The sequence below is a fragment of the Tinamus guttatus genome, unplaced genomic scaffold (genome assembly GCF_059628265.1).
Source record: "Tinamus guttatus ecotype Peru unplaced genomic scaffold, ASM5962826v1 Tinamus_guttatus_pri_ptg000055l, whole genome shotgun sequence".
Lineage (NCBI taxonomy): Eukaryota > Metazoa > Chordata > Aves > Tinamiformes > Tinamidae > Tinamus > Tinamus guttatus.
In genome coordinates, this window is record NW_028288589.1 from 811,941 (window position 1) to 835,105 (window position 23,165).

At 40.4% G+C, this 23,165-nt stretch overlaps 1 protein-coding gene across 3 annotated transcripts in view; it reads left to right on the forward strand.

Moving 5' to 3' along the window:
- The window catches only part of TFAP2D (transcription factor AP-2 delta), a 47,848-nt gene extending 46,056 nt beyond the window's left edge, over positions 1–1,792 (forward strand). For all 3 annotated transcript variants that reach the window (XM_088540094.1, XM_088540095.1, XM_088540097.1), the window contains one exon: positions 1,424–1,792. In XM_088540094.1, the coding sequence (XP_088396220.1) occupies positions 1,424–1,643 (220 nt within the window). In that variant the 3' untranslated portion in view covers positions 1,644–1,792. The remainder of the gene's footprint in view (positions 1–1,423) is intronic.
- The last annotated feature ends 21,373 nt before the right edge of the window (positions 1,793–23,165 follow it).

Below are 23,165 nucleotides of genomic sequence, written 5' to 3' on the forward strand. Positions count from 1 at the left end.
CGGTGAACTCAAAAATCAGATCTTGTTTCTATCCCTGTCTTCTTTATCCCCTCAACAGAAGTGAAAGAATTGAAATAAGTTTTTCAAACTTCATTGACATTTCAACCTTTAAAATATTTCACCACTTACGTTTTTAAATGAAAATTAACAGTCTTGTGGGGGGCTGCAGAATTGTTTTTCTTTTTTTTTTTGGACTTAGAGCCTGTCAAAATGAGCCACCATAACAATAATTTGGTGGTCTAGACAAAGGTGTACAGGACTATTTGAGATGTCCTATGCTTTATATGACTATGTCACTCTCTAAGCATGAAGTTTAGGCTGACAGAAGTGAAGTCGACTGTTTAAAACCAGGTCTCTAGTGCCATCCAAGATGTCCTAGGGTAGTTGAGACATCCTCATAGTGCTGATATCTCTGAAAAGGGACCTTTAGGAAAACTGCATGCTGCTTCTGACCCAAGAGCATTTCAACTGACTATAGGTACCTATGTGCGTGCTAAAATGCTCCTCTAAACTTAGAAACCAACCCACAGCAACTCTGCTTGGCAACTGGATTAATAAATCATTTCAGTAATCATGAGCAAGAAGCACCACTGACATTCAGCTACTTTTCAGTGCAGCAACTCAGTGTTGTCTTGAGAAAGCTCCTTATTTGGACAAAAAGTGCCTTGAGATAAATTTACACTAGCAAATTCAGCACCACAATGGCAAGGCTGTTGGAACTTGGTTGTTTTTATTATTAAATTGTCAGAACAGTCCCTGGCTGAACTACCTCTCTCCAAAACACTTCCTGGGCATTTGGGGGACATTAGCATTGGCCAATGACCATTCCCAACAGGCAATTTGGACTCCTCACTGTTGGATATTCGGAGGGCGTAGCATAGCCACGGTCAAACCATGACAGCTGCCATGAGGGTCAAAAATTGTGCCTTGGCGTTGCTCCATTCTCAGTACAGATGCAGCCATATGCCCATGCATAATAATCAGAACTTGTTGTTCAAGAGTCTGAGCTGGGAGTCTGAATAAGCTGCATACAACTGGTTTCATCTACCTGAGAAGAAGGAAGTCATCCCTTCTGGGAGTGAAGCAGTTCCAATGCTAGAGAGCCTAGGGCACAGATCCTCTCCTGGCCCCTCTGAAGTCAACAGTGCTGTGTCAATCCACATCAGCTGAGGATCTGTCTCACGGTGTTTCAGAGCTGATACTCCTACCAAAAACAACCTTTGAAGCTGTATGTAGTCTGCTCTACTGCTCTTCTCTTTTCTGTTTCTCCCACAGGTAATAAATAGTTTAGGGAGCAAATCTTGAATTTCACTGTAGCAATATCGGTGTACTGTAAACTCTTCAATGTATGTGAGTGCATATATATTTATGTGTGTGTGTGCACTTCTTTCTTTTTCTCTCTCTGTCTCTCCCCCATTTACAGTTTGATCACTCATGGTTTTGGAACTCCTGCAATATGTGCTGCCCTAAGCACTTTCCAAACTGTTCTCAGTGAAATGCTGAACTACTTGGAAAAGCACACATCGCACAAAAACGGAGGAGCGGCGGAATCCGGCCAAGGACACGCCAACTCGGAGAAAGCCCCCCTGCGGAAAACTTCAGAGGCTGCTGTGAAAGAGGGCAAAACAGAAAAGACAGACTAGCTACATCAAACAGAATCTATTTCAAGAGAGTCTTGCTGCTGATATTTTTTTTAAATATATATATCATTGAGGGTGATTTATCTCCAGTGGACCAAATCCAAAAAAAAGGGGAAAAAAAGAAAAAAGAAAAAAGAGAAAAAAAAAAGAAAAAAAAAGAGAATGAGAAAGATGAAAAGTGAGAAAAAAAGAGAGTGTGAGAAAGTATTCAACCTTAAGAACAGCAGTGTACAGTAAATGTGTGATGAAATTGTCACTTTTTAAAATTTCTGTTGCTCTAAACTACTTTTTTCGTGCACGTAGTATTTGATTGTTCTGAATGATACACGAACACTGTTTTTTATAAGCACGTCTGGACTTGGCTGAGGTGGCACAGTGAAATTTGTCACAGGCTAATTTGAAGCACTTTCTTCTTCGGCAGCATAGTTAGGGCCAGCACATGCATAGTGGGGGACATGGTTCCAGCATGATGGCTTTGTACACACGCTGGCTAGATTGAAAGAAGGGCTTCCTCTGATCCATCAGAAATGCTGATCCACTCACCACTGGGAAACATTATGGAAACCTGGCAAGAGAGGAATCCTTGGGTCTTTGGATGAATGAACTATTCAGCGTTGGGGGCTGCATTCCCCGACATAGGAATGTACAATAAAGCTGCACTGGAATGAGGCCATAACCCATTGGGAAACTGTCCTGATCATTCAAGAAGCAGCCATGATGTCTCTTGTGAGAAGAGCATTACAGACTAAAGTGAAAAAAAAAGGAAAAAAAAAACCACATTGACAGTTTCAGTAAGAGCCCTGATCCCTCGGTGAACTTCAGATTAAAGGACAGCATGGGCTTCTGCCCTCTCTCTTCTCGGTCCCTGGTCCCACAACACTGCAATCTGCCATATCTGGGTCTCTGTTCAACTGGATCAATGCAGACAATTTGAGTCAACTTTTGTGTTGCCTTGATTTTATGATGCTTTCTTTTCTTCAACAACTTGTTTCTGCAGCTTTATTGTCTTTAGAAATCCAACTGAGGTGCAGAGGTTTAACAGAATCCACTCACAGAAAAAAAAAAAAAGAAAGAAAGAAAAACAAAATTACAGCTAAGATAGGCTTGGTCCAAAGCCGGTAAAGGTTAACAACCTTGCTCTTGTGCTACTGAAATATTACTACCTACCACATACTCTAAACAAGAGAACGTTTAAGGCATACTTTCAGCTGAAGTTTCTTTGAGCCCACAGGCTTTTTCCACATTCTAACTCACCACATGAGCTAGCCACCTTCTAACTCGTCCTTTAACAACACTTTTATTCCATTCCTTTTCTTGTTTCTCTGATAAAAAAAATATTGAGAACGTTAGAAATGATTGCTGTTATAGGGTGGAGTTATGCTAATCATCTAAACTCCTTTTAAAGTCAGCAGAGCCAGAACTTTTCTTCCAAAGGACAATTCATCTCATGCTAGAGTAAGAAAGCATATAGCCATCCACATGTAAGTGTTTAGCGCCATTTGAGATGCATTAAGGTATCTAAGATAGCAACAGGGTTTTGGCTGGTATAACATAAAACCTATAGGAGATGAGGACTCTCCTGGAGCAGGAACTGGAGTGTCCCAGAAAACAGCACTAAACAGATACCTCTGAGTAATCAACTGAAGCCACACCAGGTGTCCAAGGCAGGTAGGAGAAATCATGTGGAAGTGCCTGTCTATTCACAGGTAACGGTTGGGATTTAATAGTGGCAGGAACTTAAGGAAAAATTTCTTAACAGTGAGGGTGCCAGAGCACTGGAACAGGCTGCCCAGAGAGGTTGTGGAGTCTCCTTCTCTGGAGATCTTCCAAACCCGCTTGGACGCAGTCCTGTGCCACGTGCTCTAGGTGACCCTGCGTGTGCAGGGGGTTGGACTAGATGACCTCTAGAGGTCCCTTCCAACCTTCAGCATTCTGTGATTCTGTGATTTTCCACTATGCATGGACTAGTCATCTTCCTCATAATCAGTGGAGAGGAAAGGGTACTTACAGGGTGAAGATGAATTTTGTCCCAAAATAATGATGAATCATGACCTGGAATTGTGTGTTTTTCTCAGCTAGATTCTTTAGAATCTGAAGGATAAACGTGTTCACAGACAGGTGGCTACACTGTCTGTATATTTTTAGAGCAAGTTAAGTTGCATTACATTTTGGATGATCAGTTTCAGATTCACAACCCTGGAAGATGTGAAGGCTATCCAAAGGCATTTGCAACTATGTTGTAGGGAGCCAGGCTGAATTAAAAAGGTCAAAGCAATTATGGCATGATGCTCTTCCTCTTGACATCAGTAGTGAGTTCTGTCAACTAAGACATATACTTGGAGTTAAATCTGCTTGTGTAAGGAAAACTGCAAATCATATGGAACCTTGTGGTTTGGCCCAGATTTATCCTACCTGTGGTAGGCATATAACTCAGATGTCTACGTAGAGGTATCTAAGCTCCCTCTGTATGCAGTAGATGTGTCTCCTGAGACTCCACCTCCTTGACTCACTAAGATCAGCTAAGTGCCTAACAGAACTCAACATTTAATGACTGAGTTTTTCACTTTGGCAACTGTGGAAAAGTGCTAAAATCAAATGAATGTTCCCCAGCGATGTCTGTAAAAGAAGCATCATGATATTACTCTAGAACATGAGATATCTGAGGGTGAAAGTAGCTCACCACTGACTGACAGGGAAAAAGAAACTCATACCTCTATTTCTATTGCTCAAAATGAGGGTGGGGGGGGAAGAAAAGGGGAGTGCAAGAAAAAAATTAAATATTTGACTGTGTCTGATCCACAGATTTGCCACGTGAAAATGTAGTGTAAAGCTATTTGATTGTGATCTTCTTCAAAATATGAGGAAATTTAAAGTTTAGATTTTGATGCGGGGGGGAAGAGAAGAAAAAAAAATCTTTTAAATTGTTATCAATAAAATATCAAACTCTTCGAGACAGGGGGAATGACTCACTGTGTAGATTATTCTGTAAAACTTTTGAGAAAGCAGAATTATTTTATTATTAACCTATTCAAATACCTAATTTTGGAAGCAACATGTATACAGTACTATTTGGAATATTCAGCTATTCAGGATATATTCCAAAGTCCTTACAATGATTTATTTAAACACTAACATCTTCTGTTGTTGCACAGTTACTGTTAGCTTCTGCTCCTCAGGTAACAAATTATTCTGAACCTGGATTAACTTTTATCTATTAATATTAATGAAGTTGAGCACTGCTGAATTCCCTTATCTACTAGTCTTACTGACCCCTACAGATTTTTAGGAAGATTTCATTACAGATTTTATTCAAGCTGATTGAATTCCCTGAGATTCTTACCATTCATTAAGAAGCTATCTGTACTTGAATCCTGGTCTTTCCCCTGTTTTTCCTTTAATAACTTCACACCTTTTGAGAATAAGATTCTTTTAAAAAGGTACCTGCAAGGTTTGTCGACATTCACATGCTCTCTGATTTTTTTCATCTGCAGGTATTTGATTAATTTTATTGAGAGGAAAAATAATTATTACAACACAGCCTTTTCTGCTGAACTACTTGTCAGAAACACCTTGGTGTCAAAATGTCTTTAGTTTTTGAAAATGGAACTTTCAGTGGGGTTTTAAGCAATGAATTCACTGATATTCCTCTGAAAATTCGGCCTAAGTCCTTACCCACCCTCCATACATGCAAGCACAACATCCCCATTGCTTTTTTAATGTTTTTAGTCCTTGTCCCTGTGGAAATGTTGCCATCTCAGAACACATTCATGAATCCTTCAGCCTGAAGGAAGGGTATGGTTTGAAGTTACTGGGTGGCAAATTCAAGTATATTTGTATCATTTTGACTTTCAAACAAATCTGGTCTGAAAAAAAAAAATGTTCTCCTTTTGAGAGATGATAAAATTATTTATTCCATTCAGGTCAAAAAATCTAGGCAGTACAGAAAAGTGTCCAAACCTCCATCCCCAAGCAGTGAATCATTGTGTTGTAAACATCAAAATTGGACACACTGGACACATCGTTCAAGTGTTGGCTAATTGCTGGGATCTTGTTGTACTTCAGTCCATTACCTAACCTTATACAGTTCAGCAGTAGTTTAGCCTTCCCTCTGCAGATCTCAAAACACAATAAGAATCTCCCATAACTTACTTTGCATACTGTAATTTAGTGCTACATTTGATACATTCAATTCAGAAAGTCCAGCTCTTGCTACTTGGATTTATTAGCAACCCACTCATGAGGTAGACTCACTGACTAACCACATGCATCTGTTTATAGAGCAAGGTGTTATTCATAGAGCATAAGATGAGCACAAAGAGCAGCTATGGTGACTAAGTTTTGAAGGTAAGCGCCTGGCAGAGCTGGGTGTCCCCAGCCACCTCAGAGCCGAGGGATGACATTCTCACTTCCAGCCTTAGCCCTAACTTGTGGGCCTCTGTTCACACTGACTTCCATTAGTACCATTTAATAGTAGAAAAATGGAGAGTTTTATGCAGATGACAAGAGAATTGGAACATTCATATGGCTATAAAGGAGAATGAAGCACAGATGAGCATTGATGATCCTGCCACCTTCAGCTGAAGACAGTCGAGAGTTTTGTCCTTAGTGCTGCAATGCAGAGCAATTTGTTGCCACCCAAAACCCCAATTCCTTCCAGGTGTCAGTCTGTTGCCTTGGAGAACTGACACAAGGGATGAATTCGGACTCTTCTTTTTTAAAGATAAAATCCAGCATCCACTGGGAGAAGACTTTAGCTCGCCAAACTACAAGGAATCCGCTTTCTGAAACTTTTCTTTAACTTTTGCTAAAAGTAAAAAAAAAAAAAAAAAAAAATCTGATACAAGCAAGCACAATGTACAGTCCTTCCAAATCTTGGACCTCTGTGTAAATACTCTACTACCCCATCTCATCTCCTCCTGAACATGATTCACTGGCACAGCTGTGGCTCAACACTTTGCAGCAAGGTTCACGAGGGTCTACTTTAGCATCCTAAGAGCCATGTTCTCTAACTGCTTTTCTTTTTATTAACACCAATAAACGATTTTTGGTCTTACATATCTTGAGTATGCAAAAGGGCTGCTGGTGAATTCCAAGGTCATCTGATTTTCTTTTACCCTTTGGAGAGATAGCTCTGCTGCTCTAATAATATATTTATAAGGTCAAGAAAAAACAGCATTAATAGAAGATACAAGCCTGCAACACAAGGAAAATCAATTAATATAATTATACAGGAACTGTAATTATAAAAATATTCTCTGCCTCTGACCTCATTACAGGTTCTACAAGACTTCAAGTATAGCTGTGTGGGGAATGGGGGAGAGAAGAAGATAATGCTATTTTCCTTTGCCAGATGAAGGTCATTTGGAGAGGTCTGATATTTTTTATTGCTATTCTTTTCTTTATTTTGTACAATGAATTTGTTCTGTACAGCGGCTGTTGTGATTGTATTTAAATGTGAGTGCTCACTTGGTCACCAACAAACAACGTCCTATTTATTGTTTTGGAGGGTTTCTTTGTTTTTGTTTTCCTTCCACTTAATTTAACTTTATTTATAATTCAGTGGTGAAAAACATAATCTTTTATATTTCTATTTCCTATACAAACTCCTGTTTTACATGAGTCTTAGAAGATAATGACCACATTTGATTGAACATTTCACGGCAATAAAATCTATGTTGATTTAACCCATGGTTTGCCTGGTGCATGAAAATAATTTACATCTCTGAATATATAAGAGCAGAGAATCCTGGCCAGGAACTTATTTTATTAATTAAATATGATTAAATATTGATAAATTGAGAGATTAAGTATGGGATTTATCCCACCTGACAATATCTACTTTAAATGGGTATCTTTTCTAAAATCTGTTAAAGGAAATTTTTCTTGATGTCCCAAGAGAAAGATCTACATGCAAGGCAATAGACCAGGATCCCAACTTAGATTATATGATTTACATTAGATTAGTGTCTTTCAATTGACCAGAGCAGAAAACTGGTAACTGCCCAAGTGGTTCTCCATTGCTGCTGGATGGAGTCTAAAAAAATGTCTTACCCTGGACATTTGATATTTAGTTGTTTAAAGTAAATTATGATGAATGACATCCTAAGTGCCTTGCTCATGATTACAAAAGAAGATTGTAACAATGCTGATGATTGGGTCTACATTTCCACAATTTCAAACGGATCTTTTAACCTGCACATAATCTTACCATGCAGTTCAAATCCTGATCCCGCTTCAGCTGAGTGCTTATGTTAACTATTAACTGTGCTCCCATTTTGGATTCAGGACCAAGTACACTGAGAGTCAAGAAAACTGTCTCCTGATGTAAATCATGCCCTCTTGCATCTTGGATCTAAAGTAACTCCACTTTATAAGTTTAGCAAAGTTTCCAAAGCAAATGGATCTGAAAAAAATTGCTGAGATATTTTCCAAAAGTATATATATATCATAGACATCTTGTTTTGGAAATGCTTGGGAACCAAATGGCAATCCTGTGTTGTTCCAGTGCTTGCAAAAAATGACTTTATCAATAATTTAAGACAATGAGACACCAAGGGCAAAGCCACAATGCCAGAAGGTTTGGAAGGATTGCAGGTGAAAAATGAAGCAGTTTAGAATGTAGTTCTTACATATTCAAAATTGGTTTATCCACTGCCTGTTTCATTCCCTAGCAAATGAGCTCCTGGTAATTAATAACATCCATCTAATAATCTGGGAAATGAAATTTCCTTGGTGCCATAGTGAATTCCTCTAAACTGTCCTGTGTGTGCTCTTGTCTAAAGTCAGAAGACATGTAACCCTGGAAAAACAAAATCATATTTTAACTATAATTGGAGAAGTTGGCTTTCTCGTCTTTCTTCAGTATGTAAATTTTTGTGCTCACTGAAAACAGAAAGGAGACTAAACCACTGAGATTTACAGAAGTTCACTGCCAAAATACATATCAAGACCCACAAGTAGCATCTAAGTAGTAGAGACTGCAAACAATATGCAAAATACACATACCATACGGATAAGATGAGAGGGAAAAGCAATAAAAAAACCACTTTTGTCAGATTTTATATTAAAAACGAGTATAGAATGTTAACATAAATTTTCATTCAAAATGAGAGACAAAATCTGTGAAATGCTGAATATCTTGAACTCCCAGAATTAGCAAAATTAACCAAGTATATACAGTAATATTTTCTGCTGTGTTCAATGGCAAAACCCCCACTTATGCTAGAAAGTTTGTTTTTCACTTCACTGAAAAAATAAGTTTTGTTTCTAGGTAGGCTCCAGAAGCCTGAACTTCAGGCGAGGAGATCGATTAGGCCAAATGGCAGACTGTTCTGGGACCTTCTTGGGAGAATCCCATACAAAATGGCCTTGGAGAGAAGAGGCATCCAGGAGAGCTAGCTCGTCTTCAGTGACCATTTCCTCCAAAGATTGCCTCCTCCAAGCTCAAGAATGATCTGTTCCAACATGCAATAAGTCAATGAAATGCAACAGAAAACTTTCATGGATGAACAAGGAACTTCTGATTAAATTCAAACATAAAAAGGAAGCATACAAGAGGTACGCAGGGATAGGTGACCTAGGAGGAATATAGAGACATGATCTGTGCATGCAGGAACAGGGAAGAAAAGCCAAAGCTGACTTGATATTCAGTCCAGCAAGTAATGTACAGAACAATAAGAAAAGTTTCTCTAAGTATGTCTCAGTGCAATCTTTGCCTTGATCTTTACTGGTTTGATTTGCCTTCACAACTCTAGGTGTCAGAGACCAGAGCGAAAGGTGACCCTGCTCTAGGTGACCCTGCATGTGCAGGGTGGTTGGACTAGATGACCTCTAGAGGTCCCTTCCAACCTTAAGCATTCTATGATTCTATGATTTTACGATTCTGTGAAAGTACAGAGCAAGAAAGACTTACCATCAGGGCAGTTGGATCAGGTTAAGAACACTTAAACAAACTGGACATACACAAAAACATGGAACCTGATGGGATGCGCCCAGCACCCACAAGGTGCTGAGGGAGAGGGCCACTGTCATTTCTGGGCCACTTTCAATTATTATTGAAGGGACTTAGTGATCACAGGAAGCTTCTGAGAACAAGAAAAATGCATATGCTTTTTCAAGAAGGGCAAAAAGGAGGATCCAGGCTGCTACATGCCAGCCAGCCTCATCTAAATCCCTAGAAAGATGATTGAGAAAATCATTCTGGAAAGTTTTTCCAAAAATATGAAGGACAAGAAGGTGATTTGGAATAGTCAGTATGGACTATTATGAAGAGGCGATGATTCTTAATCAATCTGACAGCCTTCTATAATGAGACTGTCCAGGGCAACTTGCTTACCTGATCCGACACTGAGTGGGCGCATGAACTACATGATCTGCAGATATTTCTTCCAAGCTTCGTGATTTGGGGATTCTGTGTGTTGCCTGCACACAGAGAAGATAGCAGCTTTTGCGATAACTATCTTGCCTAGCCTCTGTTTGCTTTTCCAAACAGGACTTATATCACATTTTCCAGCCTTACTCAGCTGCCTTGTATACTCTTGTCTAGAAATCTATGAAACACTGAAAAGAATGACTGTCTTGCATCAATTTTGTTTATGTCTAGATGCAGTGCCAATATCCTGCCACTGCACACACACAAGCAGAGTTTCACCTTGTCAAATTCATGCCTTCTGCTTCTGAAGCTTTGGACTGGATATAAAATGCCAAGAAGATGAGATCCATTCCCATTCCCATTCAGAGCCATCTAGTTTTTGTACATTTTTGTTAATATACATCCAACAAAAATATTAACAAAACACCTTGGGCTATGTCATTATGGCCAATGGAATTAAAGAGTTACCAAAGCACTTGGCCTTTGCCAATTAATATACAGTGTGAAGCCAGTAATAAAATTACACAGGAAATTAGGAACGGTCAGTAGAGAACATATTAGTGGAAGAGGATTTTCTTTGAATAAGTGGTCAGACACATGCTAGTATTATGATCTAGTTGTGAAATTTGAATTTGAGAAATATTTGGAAAAATTTTCTTAAAAAATGTCTATGACGTGAAAAGACAAATATGAACAAAAGATCCTTTCTTCACCCAAAAATTGTTGCACAAAGTACTGGGAAAAAAGTAGCAGAAAAACAATTTAAAAAGTAAAATAACAATTGTGATTCAGGTGGAAAGGGATTAAGATTTTTCTTTTTCTCCCTTCACTCCCATCCTTTAAGATTAAAAATAAAAATGTTATATAACGAAAGCATTTCTGAAAACTGTCTTAGAAGAAGGTAATGCCTGTAGTGGACTCTAGACATTCTGAGTACGGAAAAATTGTCCAATGCCTGCTTAAAAGGTAACGTATACTATTGTAACAGAAGACAGTTCCTTGGGATCAATCTCATCATTTTGGAACACAGTGCAAAGAGAGAGAGTCCTGATTCAGTCCTTAGCTCTCTATTCTTTGTTATTGCCACAGCACTACTGTGGCGGTTTCTAACTTTAATCTGCCTTACACTGATCCCCTTTTGTTTACACATGCAAGAACCTGCTCATAGCAACCATCAAGTCCATAGTAAAAGTGCATCAGCTGAAAGCCAAATAATCCCAGCTGAAATTCTGACTCATTATTCACGTGATCCGTTTTGTTTGCTTGTTTATTTATTTGTTTTCTTAATACTGTTAAACAGTGTCTAGACTGTTATCTGGTCCTGAAGTCAACGGTTGCCAGATTGTTCTGGCTATACTTGTACATTAAACTTTCACAGATTTCGGAATGTGGTAGCCGTGTTCAATCAGATAGACGCAAACCAAACAGGGAGAAGCCCTTAGCCTATGCCTCAAAAATGTTTTTCAACAAATTACCAAGGAAGTGATGGACTCCCTATCATTTGGTGTCTTCATCATTTGGTTCTTCAACAAAAATGCCTCTATATAAACACATGCAGCATGGGAAATAAACAAGGGGAATTGGAGATGCATGTGTGTTTGCAGGGCCATGATCTCATCACAATTATTGAGACACAGTGGGACAGCTCTCATGACTGGAAAGTGGCCATGGATGGCTTTCGGCTTTTTAGGAAGGACAGGCCAGGAAGGCGAGGTGGTGCAGTTGCTCTTTACGTGACAGAGCAACTGGAATGTATGGAGCTCAGCATAGAGGAGGATGAAGCGCGAATCCAGAGCCTGTGGGTGGGGATTAAAGGGCAGGCCAACAGGGGCGACACTGGTGTGGGAGTTTACTACAGGCCTCCTGATCAGGAAGAGGAAGTGGGTGAGGCCTTCCACAGGCAGCTGCAAGAAGCCTCACGATTCCAGGCCCTGGTCCTTATGGGAGACTTCAACCACTCTGATGTCTGCTGGGTTAGCTAGGAACAGACAGTCCAGGAGGTTCCTGGAGAACACTGCAGATAACTTCTTGATGCAGGTGGTGATGAGCCAACAAGGGGAGGGGCACTGCTGGACCTCTTACTAACAGAGATGGTCTAGTGGGAAATGTGAAGGTCAGGGCAGTCTTGGTGCAGCGATCACGAGTTGTTGGAATTCATCATCCTGTGAGGAGGTAGCTGGACAAAAAGTAGGATTGCAATCCTGGACTTTAAGAAAGCTAACTTTGACCTCTTAAGGGAGCTCCTAGGAGGAATCCCCTGGGCAAGGATCCTAGAAGGAAAGGGGGTCCAGAAGAGTTGGACAGTATTCAAACACCAGTTCCTCCAAGCTCAGGATCGGTGCATTCCTATAAGAAAGAAATCGAGCAAGGCAGGCAGGAGACCCGCGTGGATGGGCAAGGAGTTGTTGAGTAAACTTAATGAGGAAAAGAACATGTACATAATGTGGAAGAAGAGCCAGGGCACATGGGAAGAATATAGGAACATTGTCAGAGAATGCAGGTTGCAAGGAGGAAGGCCAAGGCCCATTTGGAATTAGAGTTAGCAAGAGATGTCAGGGGCAACTGAAAGGGCTTCTGCAAATACATGAACAGCAAGAGGAAGGCCAGGGAAAATGTTAGTCAGCTGCTGAATGGGGAGGGTGCCTTGGTGGCAGAGGATGCAGAGAAGGCAGAGTTACTAAATGCCTTCTTTGCTTCTGTCTTTACTGCTAAGGCTGGTCCCCATGAACTACAGAGCCCAGAGACAAGAGAGAGAACCAGGAGAGAGGAGGACTTTCTGCTGGTTGAGGAGGATTGGGTTAGGGACTATTTAGGCAAACTGAACACCCATAAATCTATGGGCCCAGATGAGATGCATCCAAGAGTGCTGAGGGAACTAGCAGAGCTTATTGCTCAGCCGGTCTCCATCATCTTTGAGAGGTCTTGGAGAGCGGGGGAGGTGCCAGAGGACTGGAAGAGAGTCGACATCACTCCAGGCTTCAAAAAAGGCAAGAGGGAGGACCCGAGAAACTACAGAGACCTCCGTCTCTGGAAAGGTGATGGAGCAGCTCCTCCTAGAGACCATCTCTAGGTATGTCAAGGAAAAGAAGGTGATTAGGAGTAGTCAGCATGGATTCACCAAGGGAAAGTCGTGTCTGACAAATCTGATTGATAGCCTTCTACGATGAGGTGAGCAGTTGGATGGATGATGGGAGAGCTGTGGATGTGGTCTACCTTGATTTCAGCAAGGCTTTAGACACAATCTCCCAAAACATCCTCATAGGGTAGCTCAGGAAGTATGGACTGGACGAGTGGACAGTGAGGTGGATTGAGGACTGGCTGAATGGCAGAGCCCAGAGGGTGGTGATAAATGTGGCCGAGTCTTGATGGAGGCCTGTGGCCAGTGATGTCCCACAAGGGTCAGTATTGGGCCCAGTGATCTTCACCTGGTTCATCAGTGACTTGGACAAGAGCACAGAGTGCGCCCTCAGCAAGTTTGCAGATGATACCAAACTGGGAGGAGTGGCTGACACTCCCAAGGGCTGTGCTGCCATTCAGAGGGACCTAGACAGGATGAAGAGTTGGGCAGAGAGAAACCTCGTAGGGTTCGACAAGAACTAGTGCAGGGTCCTGCACCGGGGAGGAATAACCCCAGGCACCAGTACAGACTAGGGGTTGACCTGCTGGAAAGCAGCTCCGCAGAGAGGGATTTGGGAGTCCTGGTTGACAAGAAGTTAACCATGAGGCAGCAATGTGCCCTCGTGGCCAAGAAGGCCAATGGGCTCCTGGCTGCATCAGGAGGAGCGTTGCCAGCAGGTGGAGGGAGGTGATCCTGCCCCTCTACTCAACTCTGGTGAGGCCACACATGGAGTATTGTGTGCAGTTCTGGGCTCCCCAGTACAAGGACATTGAGCTTCTAGAGAGTGTCCAGCATAGAGCCACAAAGATGATTAAGGGACTGCAGCACCTATTGTATGAGGAAAGGCTAAGTGAGCTGGGCATGTTTAGTGTGGAGAGGAGAAGGCTGAGAGGGGATCTGATCAACATGTTCAAGTACCTGAGGGGTGATCGTAGGGAGGATGGGTCCAGGCTCTTTTCCGTGGTGGCCAGTGACAGGACGAGGGGTAACGGGCGTGAGTTGAAACATAGGAAGTTTTATCTCCATGTGAGGAATAACTTCTTTCCTGTGAGGGTGACAGAGCCCTGGAAGAGGCTGCCCAGAGAGGTTGTGGAGGCTCCTCTTCTGGAGATCTTCCAAATTTGCCTGGATGTCACACTGTCACGTGCTCTAGATGTCCCTGCTGGAGCAGGGAGGTTGGACTAGATGATCTCTGGAGGTCCTTTCCAACCTTAACCATTCTGTGATTCTGTGTTTCATATGAACATTGAATGTCTTTCTGCAAGACAAATAGGCATGGAGACTGGGTAATTTAGATGTCATTTCAAGCAACAAATAAATGAACCCTCCAATCTCAAGGGCATTTGGAGGAGTGAACATAGTTTAGATCGAATAAATGTGTCACTGCAGGTATTATTAAGTATATAAGAGCGAATGATACAAAAACAAAGCCGGAAGACAATGTCTTATTAACTTTTGAAGAACACTAAACATATTTTGCTATTTTTATAACATTAAAATAAGTGTTCTAGAATTATGATGTGCATGTCCTGCAGGTATTTTATCGTATTTGTTAGCCCCATACTTCAGAATTTCTGGCCAAGATCTGAGGTAACCTCAATGAGATGGGCATACCCAGGAGCCGAAATGTTCATCTGGAATTCATATCCACTGCAGCTTTTCATGATTCCCAAGATGCAGATGAATCAGTCCCACCTCACAAATGAATCAAACATATTATTAAGCATACTACAGCAATTGTCCACCAAATTGATCTATTTAACAAACTGGTAATAATAATAATAATAATAATAAGAGCAACAACAAATCTAAAAGACTATAGATGATATGATTATATTCTGCAATCCTAAAGAGCTTTTTTTTTTTTTATTTGCACTTTAATAATTCTGGGATGAAAAACAAAAATCAGATTCACTGAATAACATTCAAAGATAATTATGGAAAGTAGGTCTATTACTTACTGTGTAGAACAATGTACTTCCTTTTATCTCCTGTTAAGTGCTGGTTCAAAGTGAACTTCCTAGTTTCTTGCTTTCACCTAGTTACAGAATACCCTGAAAGGAAATAATTCCTTTTATTTTGAATATCACATTACATCCTTGATTTCTAGTACTCAGTGCCTTGGGGCCTTCTTAATAATCCTATTCTGCCCTTACTTCAGTCAATATCAAAATTCCCATGGTCTTTCAAAGGTCTAGGATTAATTCCAGACAACTCAGTTTATTAGATTTTTTTTGTCTCTTTTTCTATAGGGCCTTTCCTTGTACATCTCAAAAAGGTGAAATTTGCAGAGCAAGTACATTGGAAACCTAAGCCTAAACAAGAACCATGAATGGACCAGGCACTGGCAGCCTCCAGAACTAGAATTAAAGTGCTTTCTAAAAGAGCAGCTAGAATATGGAAAACTGCCCGTCAACCTCTTACAGTCTGTTAAGGGAGAACATAGCTGATCCATTACTTACCTGTACTGTAAAATAACTTGTCTTGTGGAATCATTTTCGGTTTGCATAGGACACGTTTAATGACTGGTTTGGAATGGTATCAGGAGGAGGAGGAAAATGGCTAAACAGTGAGCCAATGACTTCCCTGATACAGGTAAATCAAGCATTCCAGGGGCTTTCCTATGGGATCTCCTCTGCTACCTACAATCTGTCCTGCTGGAACAACTGCAATGCACAGCTGAGCAGCAACTACCCTGCTCTTAGGAGTACCATGTTTCCCATGAGTAGATGTGTTATTACTGATCTACAAATTCCAATTTGCATCCCTTACACACTTCAGATGTGATACATATCTGTAAAGTTCTTGCGAAGTGGTTGTTCTCTCTATTTCAATTTCTTTTAAGAATATGTACTATTATTGTGAGTAGAAGTTCTGATTTTTTACTTATTTTGGGGGAGTATGGTAGCACAGGGGATGGAAATATTTTACAGTGTCTTTAAAGTGATTTTTTTTTTCTTACAACTATGGACCATCTTGTTTTCAGCACTCTATATGAAAGCATGGAAAGGTACTCTTTTCTTTAGACTCCCAGGTTTATGAAACTTCAAGAATAAGAAAAAAAATCCTAATTTTATGTAAAATTTTAATTCTAAAGCATGTCTGTAATTTGCTGTAGGTGCAAAAGTATGCGGCTGAAGAATATAATAGAAATTACCAATGTAAGAGCAGTACCAAAAGAAACTGTCTGGTTTAGGAACCTGTCTCTCAGAGAGGCTATTACTAATAGAAGATAACAAAAGAAGATAACAGAAGTTCTATAAATAAAAAAGAAAACAAAGAAAAAAAATCTATATGCTTATCTATATCTTATTGCTTATTATCTTGGAATATTGTCTTAGAAAATTTGAGGAGTTTTCAAAGAAATGCTTAAGAGCTGGAACGTAAATATTTGCTTTTCATAACTTGGTGAAACACAGAACCTAATTTGTTGCTAAAACTTTTAAAAGATGAACAGAAAAATACATATAACTATATACTTAATTTGGCATCAGTTCTATGTCTTTAATTTAATATCTGACTAAGAACTGAATTAATAAAAAAGGAGTATAACGTGCTTAATATTAATCAATAAGGCTTTACAGAAAATTGATACTGTCAAATGAATTTGTTTATCTTCCTTTTAACGAGATTGCAGATTTGCCTGACTTCTAGAGCACATCTAACTTCCAGCACAGGGATGCTGATTGCAATTATAGTTAGGCAAAATACTAAATGCAATAAATGGATCTAAATTCAGCCATTAGAACCTGAAAATGGATGATGAAGAGAAAGTAATAACTAAGCATGTAAACTTCTTGTAGACCTTCCTGTTTCAGTGTCTGCTCTGACATTAATTTGCCTCCACATCAAGTGAGAATAGTTATTATTATTGATGATAATGTTTGTAGGTGTCTGAAAGCTGGTGGGAAAACTGATGAGGAAGACACATGCACCATGATTTGGATTGTTTGATAGACTGGATTCTACCAAGCAATTTCTTGCAATAGAGTGAAAATGAATTTGCATAACTGAGAAGAAAATACCCAACCCTTCTTTATTAGATGATTCGCTGCACGTGCAGTGACTCTGAAAGGGAGTTGTCGCTCATTGGGGACAATCCAGTGAGCACAATCTTGGGCTTGGTACAACCTAAAGATTCACATTTGACTGAAACACTATCAGAGCAGAAAATGGGATCGTATTTTCACTAGACATAGTAATTTAGAACAACTCGTGAAAGTAGGGATAGATTACAAATCTTCAGTTCTAAAGAGTAAAGGATGGACTGGATTACTGTTAACACAAGAAAATTAAAACAAGATACACTGCAGCTCATTCCATAGTTAATTCATGGAGGGTTTTCTGTTCATGTTCTGTAGGAGTTCAGATCAGGTGATAATCCCTGCTTTTGTTTGATGAAGCTGTGAATATTCACCCTGCCATGGCTATTTTCATGAGATACAAGAGACAGATTGACTGCTCCGCTTTCTATTACTTTCATTTTCAGAGAACATGCAGAGAAACTCAGAAAGAATGACCAAATAGGCATAATCCTTCATTTGTACGATGATCCTACATGGCATGGAAGGGCTTGACACCTTACTGAAAAACTTTACTGAGTGCTGTTCCTGCTGCTCTAAGATGAATCCCTTCTATTTTCTTCTCAGACAAGTTTGTTCCCGATATACACACTTCTAGGATGTGCTCAGTTTCCTTTTAATTAGCTGTGTTATGAGGACAGCTCATTAAAAGGGAGTAAGCCATGCCAAAACTGAGCTGTCAACAAAGAAGAAGGTCCAGATGAAGGTCAGGCACACAGGAGCTGGAGAAATATTGGCAGAAATGGGAAGTCTCCCAGACTCCAAAGTGCCTTCTCCACTACACTGGTTCAGGTCTCCTCTGTGATGTTCTATAATAAAACCTTGTCTAAATCACTTGGCACAAACAATGTTTTTTTAGTATATTTTTAGTATCTACCTGAGAGGAAAAAATGACCATGTTGAACTTCAGTGGTGAATGGTGGCTAAGGGACAAAGATTTGCAAAACTGAGCTTTGATTCTTCCTTTTCTTTTTAGGAACCGTGTGATCATCTTTTTAGGACTAATATGTGTTCTGAAGATCATAAACAAATCTGATTATCAGAAGGAAGGTACTTTTAAGCTTTTACTAATTACGTCCAAGTAGCTAAATCAGATTATGAAATAATTAATATCTGTTAATTCAAAATTGAAGGGGGAAAAGGTTCCAATTTTCATTTTCAACCTTCCCTCTTTTGATACTGAAAAACAAAATTTTTAATTTCAGTGTTGTTGAAATGATTAATTTGTACTTGCTCATTCCTATGCATTTTAGGCAGGAAATACTGATCTGTACTGTGCCTGTTTAACTCATAATAATGAAAATGATGATATACAGTTACACAAGGATTACCACTCCAACTGACAGGTTTATATTACCATTAACATTTTGAGATCCTAATATTGAATAAATATCGTATGAAAGACAATGACAATGCTATTAGCCTAATTTAGACAATTTTCTTGTGCCTTAATTTTAAGTCTATATCTTCACTATCACTCATAGTAGAGAGTCCAACTAGCACGAAACACCTGACTTCTATACTGCTCAGCTCTGCCTCTGAAGCAGGGTAGCAATACCCAAACTGTTTACTGGGAAGAGCTTATTCCCAAACCATGCTCAGGAGGTGTCTGGAAGAGCTGACATGGGCCAAAATCATACCAGAGATCCTGTTAGCAATTAAGCACTTGGATAATTAACCAGAAACATTCCTTGAAATGGTTCAGTTTGCTAGCATGGTATCCAGATGTGAAGAAAAGCAAAGGAAAGAAAAGGTTGTTTGCTCTCAACAGCCCTCTTCCCATTTATAAAAGACATTACTTTACAGACCATATTAAGGACTGGAGGGCAGGTAAGTACTACGTGTAGATAAACTGAGCGACATGAGAACTCAAACTTGTTTTTAATTGTAACTGGACAAATTCAAAAAATCGGTTCTATTTCTTAAAAGACAGAATAAAATTTTCCTTAACATCACTAACTTTCTTTTAGTATATATCAGTGTGTGCTTACTAGCTATAAGTGGATATTTGATATTGCTAGCTCAAAATAAATAATATAGCTTTGACGTTTTGAATTCTGTTAATTTGTACCTAGCTGCTACTTCATATCTGAAACATTTCCATCCTGAAAAAGAGCAGAGATGTAGATGTTATCTTGTTTTAAAAACTTTTCTCATATCCATCACTTCCTTCCTTTCTCTATTTTTCCAATATCTGACAATTTTACAGTTCTTTCCAAAACTAAATTGAACAGTCTCCTCTTTCTCTCTCAGCTGGAAATACTTGCCAGTGTCTCCTAGTGGTGAGGACTGGATTTCCCTAACATCCGTCGTCCTGAACACTTTGCTGACGTCAGTGAAAAATCTCACATGCAGAGGGGGAGGCAAAGAGAAACTTCCAAGCAAAGACTGCAGAAATGTGCACTCCTGCAATGTCCTCATGTCTTCGGGTGTACAGGAGCAGGACTAGGATTATACAACTGAAAAGAGGCCCAAAGTTTGCCAAACACATTGTTATGTCCCTAAAATGAGAAGGAGAAGGAGACAACTAACCAGGTGGTAGGTTCTTGTTAGTGACTCTTGGGTTGATAGGTCACTACTGAGTCTGTCTGGTGGAGCAGTTTTTCTTCTCCTTCTCTCAGGTAAAGGGGCAAGAATCAGCGAAATGACTGCTAGTCTTCAAAAGGATGTTTCTGGACCTCCTTTCAAAAGCACGTATTGAAATGGTCACACCAGTCCTTTTCAAATCATTGTTCTTAGATGGTTCAGAGCCTTTCTAAGAGAGGACATTTCAGTCCAGGTCACTGTCCTGGCCATGCCCTTCCTGGCTGCAGACAAGAGTATAGGGCTGGGTACCAGCCTCAGAACACCGTGATGCTCAGTGCCCAGGGCTGACCTGATCCCAGGGTTTAGAATGACCTGAAATGGTCTGTAGGGATAGGGAAGTGGCAGAGAGGTCACCACTGATGGGAGATCCCCAACATCTTTCTACGGGGGTTATTAAACTTGGTGAAATCTTGAATTTGTCTAAGAGACTTCAGTTCATGTGGCTGCTCTTTCCTGGCTTGTTACAAGTCATTCCTGGCACCTGAAGGGAGCTGTCAGCATCAAGAGGATATGGAGATACCCCTGCTAGAAATGAATGCTGATGATTTGGGGGAAAAAAAACACTCTACAATGTTTGCAGATGTAATACAGAAAATGGTACCAGAAGTTAAGATGAAAAGTTAGGAGGACTTTTTTATGTTCTTGTTTTGTGTGTTTCCTTTCCTTTCCTTTCCTTTCCTTTCCTTTCTTTCCTTTCCTTTCCTTTCCTTTCCTTTCCTTTCCTTTCCTTTCCTTTCCTTTCCTTTCCTTTCCTTTCCTTCCTATTTCTGTCTTTTTTATCTTTCTTTCTGTCTTTCTCTATTTAACTCTTTCTGAAAGGATAAGTCTTGACATTCACAATGAAGAGGATGCATAGCAGCTAGAAGATTTTGTAACCCATGAAGAAGCTGGCAGTGAAATTGTAGCTACGTTCTCAACTATCTGCATTATTATATTATTTTTCTCTAGAGTCATAAATTGCAAAGAACTTGAGGCTTTGTTTGTTTGTTTGTTTTTAAGACTGAATCCTGAAATACATAAGGGAACATATGGGAAAATAAAAGACATGGGAGAGAAGTGTTAGTTTGCAAGAAAATGTGTCAAACACAACAGAAAGGATAAAATTTTCACTCAGAAATTTGACTTTGCATGAAAGCTGCCAGCAAGCAGCAGAGGGCGCTGAGCTAACTGATTCATTTTAAACCCCAGCCGAAAACACACACTTGCTGAGGGATAGTATGCGGGAAAGGACATGCTGTATGACAGAGGCCCGTGCCTGCTTTAAAAGGCAGAGAAGCCTGAAAGTCTATTAATGAAATATGATATTTATTGGGTAAATGGCTGTTAAAAAAGAAGAGGAAGAAGGAGAAATATCATATGAAATGAGAGCATAATACTTGTTGAGTAAAAGTTGATCTTTTTTTTTCTGACTTTTCACCAAAGCATCCACATTGGTGCTGAAGCTCCCTTCCCTCCTGCGCAGCTATTGACAGACCGCTAAAGGAGATTATTTGAATATTTGATTTAAACTTAACACTGCATTTAAAGGTGTCGGCTAAAATAAAAAATAATCTGTATATATTTTTAAATCTGCTCGATTACAACACCGAGCTGCAAATGTTGAGCAGCCTAATTGGGAAGCTGCAGCTCCCTGCTCTGTACAAAGCAGGCGTGGAAATGACCGTAGAAATATTTGGCTGCTTGTAGTGGGCTGCAAATGCTTAGAAATCCCGGGGATTGAGCAGGTTTCGGCAGGAGCCGCTGCATTTAGCGAGGCCCCATCAGAGGGCGCCGCTGCCCCGCTCAAGGCCCGTGCGCGGCCGCGGCCACCCGGCGCCTGGCGGCTCTACGGGACCCTGCGGCCGCAGCCGGGGCCGGGGAACATCCCCATAGACGGGCAGTGCTGCAAGGAAAAGTGTCCTAAAAAAAAAAAAAAAAAAGATGAAGGAAAAAGAGTCCATGAAATTGCACGAAAATACAACTGCGAGGCTGAGTTGCAAAGCTCAGCTCCGGCGAGTGCATTGCATGGTCAAAGCATTCCCCCTAGAACGCTTTTTTTTCTTTCTTTTCTTTCTTTTTTTCTTTTCGGATCACAGGTACACAGCTTCTAAGGGTCCGTTCTGAAGGAGTCTCGCGTTTTGAACGCAGAGATTATGGCAACATTCGGACAAGCAGATGCGTTTGCAATTGCTAAACTAGGCAAACCTAAATATCTAAGCCACTGGAAAAAAAGAAAAAAAACCATAGAATAAAATAGAATCTTTGATTATTTTAATTTTAGAGGGCTCTTTTAAGACACACATGTCGTGTTTTGCAAGCGCGACTGAATCTAACATTTGTGGGACTTGGAAAAAATATTACTGCTTTTTTTTTTTTTTGGGGGGGGGGGGGGGGTATGTGAGCAGGAACCAGTGGACGTCAGATCTATTTTAGCTTCTTTTTTCCCCTCCCTTCCTCCCCCCCTCCCCTTCCCCAGCTCCTGGAGTACAACTAATTCAGGGTGCCGCGAAGTGGTAAAGCATGAGCTGTCAGGAAGAGCATCCACTCTGCTCTGTGCCAGCCTCGCAGCACATGACTCAAAGACTGGAACAAAAGTGATGGCAAAGTGGCCCTTTACGAGCCTGGCATTTTTCTAAGGGGGCCATTGAGTTCTGCACGCACATGAGAGCGTGTACGGGTCTGTGTGGCTCTCTCCATACAGCCCAGTGCAAGCAGCACGCAGCCGTTTTCCTTTTCAGTATATATAGTTTTTTACAGTATTGCTTCGTCTGAAAGGTCTGTCCAAATCAAAGATGTGCTCTTTTCTCTCCTTCTCCTCTGTGTGGCGGTGGCTGCAAAGACAGGCTCTGCTGAGAGAGCGAGCGGGGAAAATCAACTCGTATCTCCTTTAATAACTTCCAACAAAACCGTTGGCCGGCTCCTCTTTGTAATAACTAGGTATTATTTGTCTCTTCCCTATTGCGGGTTGAGATGTTTTAGAAGACATATGCGCTTTGAAACGAGGGGGGAAGGAGGACGCCTACAGAGGCAGCGAGAAAGAGGGGTGAATTTGCACTTTCTGCTTTAATTAGGGGCCGATGCAAAGAAAAAAAGCAAAGTACACCCTCCTCAGCAGCCAACCAAACAACGCCAGAAGTGTCTTCTTATGAAGTTTTCCTCGTTTTAGAGATTATATACATATATAGATACACACATATATATGTATATAAAAGCGTCTTTACCTGTAGGACCTTTGAAAGTACAAAGGACACTGTGCACTTTCCCATAGGATCCCATGCAGAATAACAAAGAATTGTAGGAACCTTATAGACAAAGCTTGAAATTTCCAGAGATAGGACCCTGAATTCAGAAACACCTTCTTTTTCCCTGTCTCTCTCTGTATCTGCCTT